Source organism: Crocodylus siamensis, chromosome 1 (genome assembly GCF_052110815.1).
Source record: "Crocodylus siamensis isolate JL-2025a chromosome 1, ASM5211081v1, whole genome shotgun sequence".
NCBI classification, from domain to species: domain Eukaryota; kingdom Metazoa; phylum Chordata; order Crocodylia; family Crocodylidae; genus Crocodylus; species Crocodylus siamensis.
In genome coordinates, this window is record NC_143395.1 from 363724087 (window position 1) to 363736162 (window position 12076).

Here is a 12076-nt window from a genome sequence, read left to right on the forward strand (position 1 = left end):
AGAAACTTCCTGTTTACCGGGAAATCAGTCCAGTAGGTAATGCTCCTTGAAAAGTTTAGGGTTTGGGCTGTAACACCTGACCCCATGCCTAGCACATCACATCACAGGTGTCAAGGAGTACATCCAAGTAAAAGGTCCCTCACCATTGCAGGGTAAAACAGCCGCAAAGTCATGGCTATTGCTCAAGTATACCAAGCTCCACTAGCTAGCTGCAAGTCATTTTAAGATATGAACTATATATATATATTCCCTTATTCAATCTGGGCTGTCATGTGATAGACAGGCAGAAAGCGCAGGGAATGACTTTACTTTTGCATCTCAGTAAAAACCAAATGAGCAATGGTAATTTGCTCCAGGTTTGTCAAATAGATGCAGTCTCAGTGCAGCAGAGAACACGCTAAACCTAGTATTTTGTCCAATAAATCAGTAATTATAACATCTGTAATAAAAGTATTTTTTTCACAGTGTAGCACCAAGTCCTAAATAAACTAAGCTATTCCCTATAGAATGCATCTTATCTTTAAGTCTAGCTTTTATGGGAATGTAGACACTCCAAATTTTAGAACTCCATATACTTCATTTAAGTCTACTTAGTAAGGTTTCTAATCAGTTAGAAGTAACTATCAAGAAAGTTCACACAATGTAATCAAGTTAGTACAATTAAGCTAAGGTTTTATATATAAGCTTTCCCTCCATATTCTCTCCCTCCACCCCACCAAAAACAAACAAAAAAACCCAAAAAGCATCTCCTCAAGGTAGAGGCTCCTCATGCTACTCTTTAAGAGCTCTCCTTCTCATCTTAGCCTTTACATAATACAGCAAACAACCAAGTAATAAGCTCAATTATCTTTGCCTGATAAAAAAAGCTCAGCCAGTACTCAACGTTATGTTGCTGATATTCGGTTTCATTTTTATTAGTTTTTGGTATCTCCTCCAGAGAGAGTTGATTACTTCAGTGTGTAGAATGGCAAGAGATGCAGAAGGTCCACTGCACTGTTGGCACTTCTTTGGACAACTCCCTTAGTCACCTCAGGCTGGCAGAGGTGAGGAGCCTGCTCTTGCATTCCAGGTGTCAGAAGTAGCAAATTGCATGAAGTTTATCTGAAGACAGTCTTATGCTGAAGTGCGCTAGGACAATACTATATTACTGCCAAGTACAGGATCCTTAGGCACAAACCTTGCAGCAAGCTTATTGAAAAGCTCACTCAAGAAACACATTAGACTAAGAGGCTTTACCTAAAATGGGTTTAAATGAGTTTTTATTTTAGACAACCTACATGACAGATGTTTTAAAAACAATGCCTCCACTCCAATCAGGGTCAAAATAAAGTGAATGAAGCTCAAGATGACAATCAGTCCAGTTGTTACACATTGCCAAGTCCTGGTGTTGTGTTGATGAGGAAAAAATAAAAAAGAAACCCAGCAGCCAGTCATGATGACAGGTGATCCACAAATGATATTGCTTGGCTTTGTTACTGTAACAAAAGGGATTGTTAGTTTAGGTTCAAGCAAATGGTCAATTCCTCCAAGATATACATGTTTTTCCCTATTCAATCTGTGCTCTCAAAGGATCAGGCAGACAAAAGTACAAGGAAGTTCCTTTTGCATCTTGTTGCAAACCAAGGAGCAGTAGAAGTGCTCATGGTCAAATCAGTGGGATGCAGAATTCTACAGGCTTATAATGCATCAACTCCAACTCTTTCCAGAGGATCCCTTCTACTATAGATCACTCTCGCCCACCCACTACACTCCTGTGAAGGACACAGTTATGTTAAAGCTCATCTAAGAAAAACAGCAAAAAAAACACTTTCTTTTTAGGCAAGGTAAGAAAGTAGTATAGCAGTTTCTACCAAGTCATTAAGGACAGATGCTTACCTAGTGTGTTTACATGTCTAATGTGCAGCAATAAAAACTCTGGCACATATTACACTGGAGTTTGAACATGGCACTTGGGAGCAATAACCATGTGCCTGGGACTGTAGCATGCCGAGTTGGATTTGAGCAGCTGGTGGCAGGGAGGGGTGCGGACTGCCTGCCAGCCCAGCTCAAAATGTGCGCTGCGGAGGGGCTGGCTGGGGCCCAACAGTGCTTCAGTGCAAGGCTAACCAGCAGGTAGCCTCTTCACTGAAGCACTCTTGTGCCCCAGACAGCTGGGTCAGCATCTACACATGCGTTAATGCAAAATAAAACTCCATTTGTCAGATAGTACTTGTTTACAAATACTAACCTATGACAGAGTTAAGTTAGTTTACTCAGTCCTAACAGCACTGCACATGTAGTTGCTGAGAGACATTACCTGTGGAGCTAGCTGGGCAACTCTACAATAAAACTTCTCATGCAGACATGCCTTCTTGTGTAGGTACTACTTTAATTCCACAAGTCTTGACCTTTTTCATGGTGGTGGCAGATAATATATAGTGGTGGCAGATAATGGTAATAGTAATAGAATATTTATTCCCAACACAAAACAAAAACACAAATTTCTGGGTAGCCTATGAAAGTAGGGAGAAAGTCAATCTTCATAGACTCCAACCTAACAGGAGGTTAACAAAAACTCTTAAAGCGATTTTCCTTTGCATGGTTTTTAGACTTCAGCTGTGAATGACCACTAGTTTGATCTAGGCGACTTGCAGTACCAGCCCATCAGGCAACTGCAGGGGTGGGATTGTTATGGCAGATAAAACATAAGTGGCATCACAGCCAGCAGTATGGACTATCCCAATGGCAGGCCACAAATGGTGGGATTGACTAAAGAGCATCTAAATACTACTACCTGCACAGATAGTGAGCATGTTTGCTTTAAACACCACTTTGTGCAAGTTAATGCCACTAGAATTGGAGGGGAACAGGAAAAAAAAAGGAGCAATTCAAGGTTCATGTCTATCAAATGTGTAACAAGTCTATAGATATCTACAAATTAGCCGTAACCCGAATCAAGTCCAGGGTGTTGACAAGAAACTAAGCATTTAAAAAACAATTTAAAAGACTCGGGGCTTGGCTCTGTTAAATTTAAGTGCCACAAGAAGTAGAAGGGAAGGAAGAGTAATCCAATCCATATGATGAATTCTGCCACATTTGATCTATACAATACAATCTTTTAAAACTACTACTCTGGATTCCCATGGTAGAATCCTTTCAGGGGTGGGACCATCTTTAAAAAGGTGGCATCTTCCAGTTACCACAAACTACATGCATTTCTTAGTTTAAGTGCAATACCTCACTTCCCATACCATTACTTCTGTTACTGGCACTCAGAGCTGGAAGACACTGCAAGAATCCATTAACCCATGCTCCAACACTCATGAATGCACACTGGTCCCCACTCTAGTAAGGCTGCCTGAAGTGCAAGCCACGTTCTTCAGCCACTAACTACTGTATGCTAGTGCTGCTGACATGGATATGCAAGACTAAAATCGTTCATTTAGAATTGCTATCCATGTCAGTTTGCATTTCAGCAGATAAGGGAAGGCTTGAAGGCTAACAGTCTTAACAAGTCCAATTCTATTACTTACACATTTCTCTATTTCTAAACCATCCTTAAAGAAAATCATAAAGGGTGTCACGCCATCCTCACGGAAGTCCAGGAGAGCCACCATGCCATCTGGATTCATGTTTTCACCTACAAAAAACTTGGGAGGGGAAAAAGGTGGTGTTACTGAGGCACCTGTGAAGTGAAAGGCACTCCACCAGTAGCTACCACTGAGGCTTGTAGGCTTCCTCTTACAGAGGTTAAAAAGCAGTCCTGATCAAAACACCACTGAAAGTCTCCTTGATTTGCTTGTGACTGCAAAGAGTGCTGTCCTAAATTAAATTTTCCATGTCTTTGCTGCTGCTCAGCATTTTCTTCAGTCAAGAGAATTGAAGTTTAAGCTTTGGTCATCTTCACTACTGACAGTCACAACAGTTAGCTTTAATGTTAAGACACTGACAAATTAAAAAGACTGCCTTCAACCACCTTCCCAACAAGGCATCTGTTCAGTAGCAGACACCCCAGCTAACAGCCCTCATTACCAGTGGTGCACTTATTTGGAAGGGTCAAAGATCCCAGGCTTACCTGGTAGTTTTTGAAGTTTGCGAGGATGTGTTTGACTTGTTCTGCAGCCCCAGTCATAAAAGGCTTTACTCTTTCTGGCTTGTGTTCCTCAAGTCTGGCTTTGATTCTAAAGCAAGAGGGGGAAAAAAAAAAAAAAAAAAAAAAAAAAGGTTTCACACCAGAATGGACACTTTTCCCAAAGTACTTAAAATTCTCCAGCTGAAGTCTGTGCTTACCACCAATAGGTATCTAGCTAATAACATTTCTTCTTCCAGCCAAGACCTGCAAGATGGACATTCTGGCTGCTAGCAAGCTATTGGCATACTGCCTTCCATGACCGTCCTGACACAATGGGAACACTCAGACTCAGTCCAGTTTGCTTACTGGTATACGGAAGCATTGTACCAAGTCCCTAGCTACAAGCATTTTATTCCAAGCTCTGAAGTCAGCACATATCCAAGATATCCCAACCTTTTGGATGCTGGTGTGAGACTGTAAAGCAGTACAGGCTGGGGGGGAAGTGATGAGGGGCAAGTTTTTAGGAAGGCATGACACCAATCAGTCCTATACCCTCCCAAAGTGCCACTGATCCCTTTCTATCCCATTTCCTGCTCTGCTTTTTGCTCACAGTCTTGTGCTGCCCCCTCCTTCCCATACCACAGCCCGTGCCACTTGTGGCACCCCTTAAAAGGACCAGATCAGTTCTGCTTACAGCCATCAGCTCTGAGATCGGGCCGAACATCAGGTTAGACAAGTTCCCAGGAATATCAGACGCCTTTTGCTCCAGGAAGCTGCATCAGCCTCTGGGATGGCCCTGCCTATGCTCTGGTCTAGGAAGCTACATCCCCTCCAAGAACAGACTCCTCCCCTTTAAGGAGAGAGGCCAGAGGTAACCAAAAGCTCTCCTATGTCTAAACAGCAGGACTTTTCAACTTCTTAGACTTCAGGCCCCCTTGGACACACACCAGAGGCTCCCCTTGGAAAGTGCCAGCTCTCATTTTTCTGACAGTGGAAAAACAGCAGAGCAAATCTTTCTGCTGTGAAGAGCTCTAAAGGTCACGAAAGGTTTTAGCACCACCAATTCCTATGGCATCTCTGGGCTCAGCTTATGACTCCTATTCATTTGCCCGAGAAGGCCAACATAGCCCTGGGGCTCTCACCCAGTCCCAGATGCGTGCAGTGAGCCAAGGAAGAGATGCCGTCCCCACAAAACCCCTTGCCTCCCTGCTGTGCTGTTACAGGAAAAAGACACTCTGGAGGAGGGTAGTAAGGCACTAGAACAGGCTCCGTGGGGAGGAAGGGAGGGAGGTAGCATCTCCATCCTTGAAGGTTTTTAAGACCCAGGTAAGCAAAGCCTTGTCTGGGATATTGTAGCTAGGGATGGGCCTGCTTTGAGCAGAGGATGGGACTAGACAACCTCCCAAGACCCTTCCACCCCTCATTTTTTGATTGTGATCTCCAGGCCCTTGTGGGGCTTATGGCCATGACATTTTGGCCCACCTGAACTTGGTGGCACCAGACAGGGCCCTGCAGTGCCCCCAAGGCTGACCCCACCACACGCAGCATGAGATGCTGCCCACAACCCCCAGGCGCCTGCACCAGGAGCCCCGCAAGGCCGCAGCCCAGCCCAGCCCAGCCCAGCCCTGCAGCACTCACGCCTTCATGTAGTCCTTGATGTACTTCTTGTAGGACTCCTTGGTGAAGCTCGTCTCCTGCAGGTGGTGGTTCATGACGATGTCCACGCCAGTGACCACGGTGGCCTCTGAGCCCTCCCCATCGGGGCCCTCAGCCGAGGCATTGCCACCTATCAGCGCGTCGTCGATCTGCCCCTCTGTCCGAGTCACCATCTGTAAGGGCCCGTGGGTGGAGCAGGTTGCAACCAGAGCGTGCGCCGCGGGGCGGGGCCTGCGCTCGCCCCGCCCCTCCCCCGCCTCCTGGCCTCGATCCCGCGCCAGGCCCGCGCTCCAGCCCCGCTGCGCAAGCGCAGGCTGCCCCCCCTTCCCTCCCGTGACTCACCTTCCCCTCTACTTCGAGGCACAGCCCGCCCGCCACCTCCTGGATCTTGTAGATGTCGGAGAACATCTCGTCATCTGCGGGCAGGGAAGGGAAGGGCAAAGCGCCCCGCCGTCAGCCCCCAGATCCCCTCCCCCTCCCGCCGCACGGAGCCCTGCGCGCATGCGCGGGGCCTGGCCCGGCCGGCACGAGCATTGGTGCCGGCGTCCCCGCCGCGTGCGCCCGCCCCTCTCCCCAGCTCTCCCCCCACGTCGCTTACTGCTGATGCAGTCCCGGTAGATGATCATGGCGGCGGTGCCGGCTGAAGGGGCGGGGGGGAAGCGGCGGCGGCGGGGCCCGGTCTCTGCGCAGCGACCCGAGAGCGGGGCGGGAGCGAGGCGGAAAGGGCCGAGTCAGCGGCTTCCGGAGCTCATATAGCGGGCACGTCCCTTCACGTCATCAATCCCCGCGCTCCTCGGGGCGCCGAAAGGCGTGACGTACCGCGCAGCGTTCCACCGCCGCCTAGCGCGCGGGCGCGCGCCCCCTAGCGGCTAATCAATGACGAGTTGGGCGGGGCCGGGGAATCCCCGCTCGGCCCAACGCGGGATGGGGCGCCCCGCCAGGCTGCCACAGGGGGCGGGGCGGGGCCGAGCCGTGCATTCGCCGGGAGGCGCCGAGCGTCGCTGGGTGGTTTCCGCGTCCCCCTGCAGGGGCGGGCTGAAGTGGGAGCAGGGGCAGGGCCCAGCCTCTCCCACTGCCCCTGACGCCAGAAGTTTGGCACTGCCAAATTGGCAGCATTAACCCCCCAAGGGCTGGAGGGTGAGCACCCTGCTCCCAGGAGCCTGGTGCAGCCACTCCGCAGGGAGTCTGCCTCCACCTGTCCCTGGAGGGGCTCTACAAGATGGGAGTGGGTGGATTGGAGCCCAAGCACATCGGCTGATCCAGCACAAAGGAAGATGCCATAAATGCAAGTTCTGACGCCAAGGAAGGGAGCAGTGATTCCCAGCCTGGGTGCTGCCGCAGCCCGCTGGGGTGCCACGGAGCCCTTTTAAGGGTGCTGTGGGGCTCCAGAAGGGTTGAGAACCACTGGAAGAGACGCTCGGGATGTGATCTGACCCAGGCAGAACCCCGAACTTCCCGCCCACGGAAGCCGTCAGACAATTCCCTTGGACTTCAGTTGGGTCACGATTAGGTTCTCAGACTTAATTTCTGACTCTTGAGTAACTTTAGACAACGTGTGACTGATAAAACTCTTGCCAAATCTGGGTGTACTTGTAACCCCTCAAAATTCACCAGATGATTCATTTTACGTGATGACTCCTGTGCTTCGGGGAGTTTATTGAGTTTGCGAGTGTAAAACAGTGACACTTACACCATAGTACTTTCTGCCAGCTTGAGCAACAGATTAATAAAGACGCCTCTTGGCTGGCTCCATTTAAGCATTCACACTGCAGTTACCTGAGCTAATGGGAAAGAAAGGAGGTCAAGCATGAAAGACCAGGGAAATCCAGGCTTTATTTTTCCCTTTTATTTTGTGACGGGGGAGGAATTGTGCTTGTGTGGATGGGCTCTTTCCTGTGCTAATGAACTGATAAATGTATACCTGGTAGGTCTCCAAATCCTACTTTGTGTTTAGATGCCCATTCACATCTATTATTGTTTCTGAACATGCAAGCCACATCATAAAATCAATAGACAGGGCCCTTCCTCAAAGAGTAGATAGGCTAAATTTGACTTGCCATGACAAAGGAGAGGGTCCTAAGCAGAGAAAATAGCATGCCAGTGCAGTTACTCAATAGGACTAATACGATGTGTGTTCATGATTCAGGTTCTTTGCTGTGGCTTTTGTAATTCCCCTTTGTCTTGCTTACCCATTCTTCTCCCTTTAGCTTTATGCCTGAAAGCTGCTCAGTTTGGCAGTTTCTGCTCAGACTTTTACTTAAGATTAAGGGGTTTACAGCGGTGAACCTGATTCTCCTCTCATTTAACTTGAGGGGCAGATCCAGAGGGGAGTACGCTGGAGTGGCTGCACTCCCTTTTTGGATTGCACTGCACCACAGGAGCCTCTAGGGACTTTTTAATATTCCTAAAGCATATGAAAATCCTCCATCCCTTCCCCTTCCTGCTCAAAGGCATTCCCCCTCCTCTGCTCCTTCCACACCTCCCCTGCCTGACTTTTCCAGAGATGTTCCAGCCCCTTGCACAGAGAAGCTGGGCTCAGCTGGGGACTGAGACAATGGCAGCATGGGTGAATGGGGCTCCCCTTCCTTGTGCCTGCTGCAGGAAGGACTACTCTCCTGCCACACTGCTGTCCCCTCCCCAGATGAGCCCAGTCTCCGCTCAACCTGGCTGGCTCTGGAGCTTCCCCAATCCTGAGCAAGAGATTTTAGGAGGAAGGGAAGGGGTGTGCCTCTGAGCGGGAATGGAAAGAATAGGGCTTTTCACCCTAAGTTTTAGGGACATAAAAATGTGCCCACAGTGGTGGGGTTGAAGGAGGCTGGGAGAAGGGGATGCAGCCACCCCTGCAGTGTGGGTTGCTACTCCCATACACTCCCCTTTGTACAATCCTGGATCCACCCAGCCTGTGGCTTCTGCTGCACCCGCTTCTTAAAATCCTGGATCACCCATGATCCTGACTTACACTGTGGGGGAAGAGGCAGGAGGAAGAATCCTTGACTTCCTTAGCCTAGGGGTGGCGGGGGGTGGGCAGTGCAAGCCAAGATCTGGAATTCCTACAGGAATCAAGATGGCTATTTGGATAAGAGTTGACGTTGTACAGGAACTGTGAATTAGGTATACCACAGGGATGAGCAGTGATGCCAATTGAAGCTGAAGGAACTGGGCTGGTATGTCAAAAATCCAAATGAGACCAACAATGTAAGGGAATGTAAGGCTGCCCTCACTCTTGAGGCTACCATGTAGAGCTGTACACCACATTGGCCAAGGACTCTGCCCACTACGTGAGAGACACCAGGCACACAGAGGTAGTGGCTGCAGAGGGAACACCCGACTCCTCGGAGATCTAGGAGCTACTCACTAATCAGCCCAGCCAAGCCAGAAAAGGGCAGGGAGCTCAGGTCCATTTGTTAAACCTTAGTTCTTTCCTTTTTATAAAAACTTTCTTTGCAAGCCCTGAAACCTCCTTCTGCTTTGACTTCCTGTTGCAGAGCACTCAGGTGCCCTGCGCCTGAGAGCAGAAACAGCTTGGGAGAGACCCCTAGTAGCAAGAAGGGGGTGCCCAGCTGCCAGTTACTAGGGCAGCCAGTCACAGAGTTTTTTATGTTATAGCCCAGGGGCTTTGTGTTTTTATGGATGGGGTGAGGCTATTAGGGGTTGGAGGAGGCCTTATAGGGGCTCCACGGTAGCATGGGGACCCTGGCGCCAGGGAGGGTGCGTCATTTTGGGGTGCAGTGAGGAGCTCCAGAGCGAGGGGGGCAATAAGGAGCCCCAGAGCAAGGGGGGCAGTGAGGAGAGTGCCAAATCACAGCAGGGCCCAGGTCAAAACCACGTCAGTACCATCTGCAAGGCTTGGGCTGTGGTGTAGGGGAGGAAAAGGAGCCGCAGATAGTGCCCCCTGGCACCGGGGCACGTAAAGTGGGGAGCCTCCCGCTAATTACATCAATCAATTAAGATCAAGGCATGGCAGGCAAGTAAGCAGGTGGTTGGCCCATAACAGGAGGGCGGGGTCACCCATAGGAAGGCTCCAGTAGCAACACTCCTGTCATGCTTCCTCTCTTCTGCTTTTCCTGTCTCCTTTCAAAATGGTGGCTTTACGCAGCTGCTCAGAGAACAAAAAAATTGTCCTTTAAAATAGCCAGTTTATTTTTTAAATCATACAAGTAGTAAAGAGAGAGACTAGCAGAATCATTAGTAGCCAGCAGCTCTTGGCAATGAGATGCGGTTTCCACATGTCTAAATGAATGTATTGCAAATGTAAATTGAGCTATACTGTGATCACTGATCAGGTCCTAAAAGCATAAAAATAAAGGATATAGGACATTTAAAACAATCTTTTAAAGCAGTCTAGTAATTGGCAGTCAGACTGCAAGACATTTGAAAGTAAACGTAATGTAAACATTGCAAAAGATTGTTCTTCCAATTGACCAAGTTCAAAGCAAATCATACTTATGTATTACTTGGATTAAAGAGCAGAAAGAGGTAGAGATGGTAGTTCAGTAGGCTTCCATTCACTTTGGGGAAAAAGAGATGTGGGATTTCTCCCAGGACAAAACCTTTTTCTGGGATCCTGCAGACATACAAGCTCTTTGTCACACTTTAAATACTTGTGAAGTATCTGATATCTGAGCAGAGTATAATTGGCACATGTTCTGCTCAGCCTAAAAATGGGCATAAAAAACTCAGGTCACTCACTTCCCAAGTTCTCTAACCACAAGGATAACTGCATGAAGTGATTATAACCTCATTTAGCTCTGAGGCAAGCAGCCTGTGCTGTCAGTGTGCTAGCCACAATAAGTACACCTACCAGAGCAGGCCCTTTAGGACTGTAGGCAGAAGTTCAGTAACTGGCGAACCTTACTGGATTATTGATATGGGCTGTGGCAATCTGCTCAGCCTCTGCCCCTTGAAATGTAGACTGGAGTGGTATAGACTCATGAAAGCAATTGTGGGCCTGTCTTCCACCATTATCCTTTTGGCTCTTGCTTCAAATGTGTTATTAGCACAAGCCAACAGAAACTTCCTGTTTACCTGGAAATCACTCTGGTAGGTAATGCTTTTAGGAAAACAGTTTCGGCTTTTGGCTGTTACTTGTGAAGTATTGCGATCTGAGCAGAGTATAATATATGCTAGTGGCACATGGTCAGTTTGCTTTTGATTTTATTATATTACACAAGGCTCATCCTGGAATGTAGAGAGGGTGAATATAACATAAATATTTCAGCAATAATACTGAAACTAATTGGTACTTAAAACATTGTCACTAGTAATTTTGAATTCCTGATCAAGACTAGCCATTTTCCTAGTATGGAGGGTCTTTCAGATTGCTGTTTAAGGCCTTGTCTATATTTAGATTTGAAGAAGTTTAATAAGAGGTATGATTTTAAACAGAATTATAGTCGAGTATGTGCAAAATGTTATGCAAACATTCTTAATTTGATTTGGAGCTGAACCTAAGTCAATATAAAGATAAAATAAGGTTTAAATCAAATTAACAGCAGTAACACAACCGGGACCATTTAACTGAATTGGTTTTTAAACTGATCTAATAAAATGATGCAACTTTGAACACTGACTAGGCCCAATAATGTTGATCTTGTAATTGCTCTAGGCTTTGAAATAAACACCATATTGAGGTGAATCAAAGTGATAGATAGTAGAACTGACTTTTGCTGCAGCTATGATATGCCAACAGGATAGTCTGCAGGGCTACTTAGATTGTGCATAGAAAGTTCATGATGGAAATTATTAATATTTTCACCCCTCAAAGCAAGAAGCAAAAGAAAAAAAGCTTAGATTTTGCACAAACAGCATAATTATACCAAAATCCTAAAAAGGTCCGAGCTGTGATTTTTATATAGCCAGTGTTTTCTAGTGCCTTGGGAAGGGAAATGCCAGCTAGTGCATTCCAAAATGATTTTCTCAATGGAACCCACACTACTGTAGTCTAAATGAATCACTAATTTTTCATCCTAGTTAAACACAATGCATGTCTTTTATCTCTAGCTTACTAAAATGGCAGTTGCCTGTGTGCTTGGGAATACCATCATTCTTTTTGTTGTAATTATTTTGCACTTGCTGAGTGCTATGGGTGGCCATGTTCGCATGTGTTTAGTGTTTGTGTGGCAGGTGCTGGGTGGAGGGGAGACTCTGGGGCTGCAGCGTGGAAGCACCATGCGGCTGGAATTTTCCGCACGGGGTCTCTCAAGGGGAAGTCCAGGGCTTGTCAATAATGTGACGGTCACCGCCCCGGGCAAATGAGAAAGCGCCGCATGTAATTAGACCGCCCCGCATCACAGAGAGTATAAAAATCATCGCGCTGTGAACTTTGGGGTCTTTGCGCGCCCGACGGAACGTACCCTACGGATCGAATCG

The 12076-nt window shown here is 47.5% G+C and overlaps 1 protein-coding gene and 2 non-coding genes across 3 annotated transcripts; all 3 read right to left on the reverse strand.

The window, feature by feature from the left end:
* Window positions 1-239: 239 nt before the first annotated feature.
* On the reverse strand, window positions 240-375 carry LOC149874976 (small nucleolar RNA SNORA31). The gene has a single exon (XR_016440107.1). It is a non-coding gene; the product is annotated as a small nucleolar RNA SNORA31 (small nucleolar RNA).
* An 867-nt stretch (window positions 376-1242) lies between these two features.
* On the reverse strand, window positions 1243-6470 carry TPT1 (tumor protein, translationally-controlled 1). Its single transcript, XM_090025531.1, has 6 exons — window positions 6306-6470; window positions 6050-6123; window positions 5690-5880; window positions 4055-4160; window positions 3513-3629; window positions 1243-1475 (listed from the first exon to the last, which is right to left on the reverse strand). Exons 1-6 carry the CDS (start codon window positions 6331-6333, stop codon window positions 1473-1475), a joined length of 519 nt encoding a protein of 172 aa, XP_089881657.1. The 5' UTR covers window positions 6334-6470; the 3' UTR covers window positions 1243-1472.
* On the reverse strand, window positions 1535-1664 carry LOC149874978 (small nucleolar RNA SNORA31). Its single transcript, XR_016440108.1, has one exon. It is a non-coding gene; the product is annotated as a small nucleolar RNA SNORA31 (small nucleolar RNA).
* Window positions 6471-12076: the final 5606 nt, after the last annotated feature.

Bases quoted from the DNA above. Each gene is read 5' to 3' on its own strand.
- TPT1 (XM_090025531.1), bottom strand. From the start codon at position 6,333: ATGATCATCTACCGGGACTGCATCAGCA. The intron at 4,161-5,689 runs GTGAGTGCTGCA...CTCTTGCTTTAG, and splicing joins ATCAAGGACTACATGAAGGC to AATCAAAGCCAGACTTGAGG. The intron at 3,630-4,054 runs GTAAGCCTGGGA...TCCCCTCCCAAG, and splicing joins CAAACTTCAAAAACTACCAG to TTTTTTGTAGGTGAAAACAT.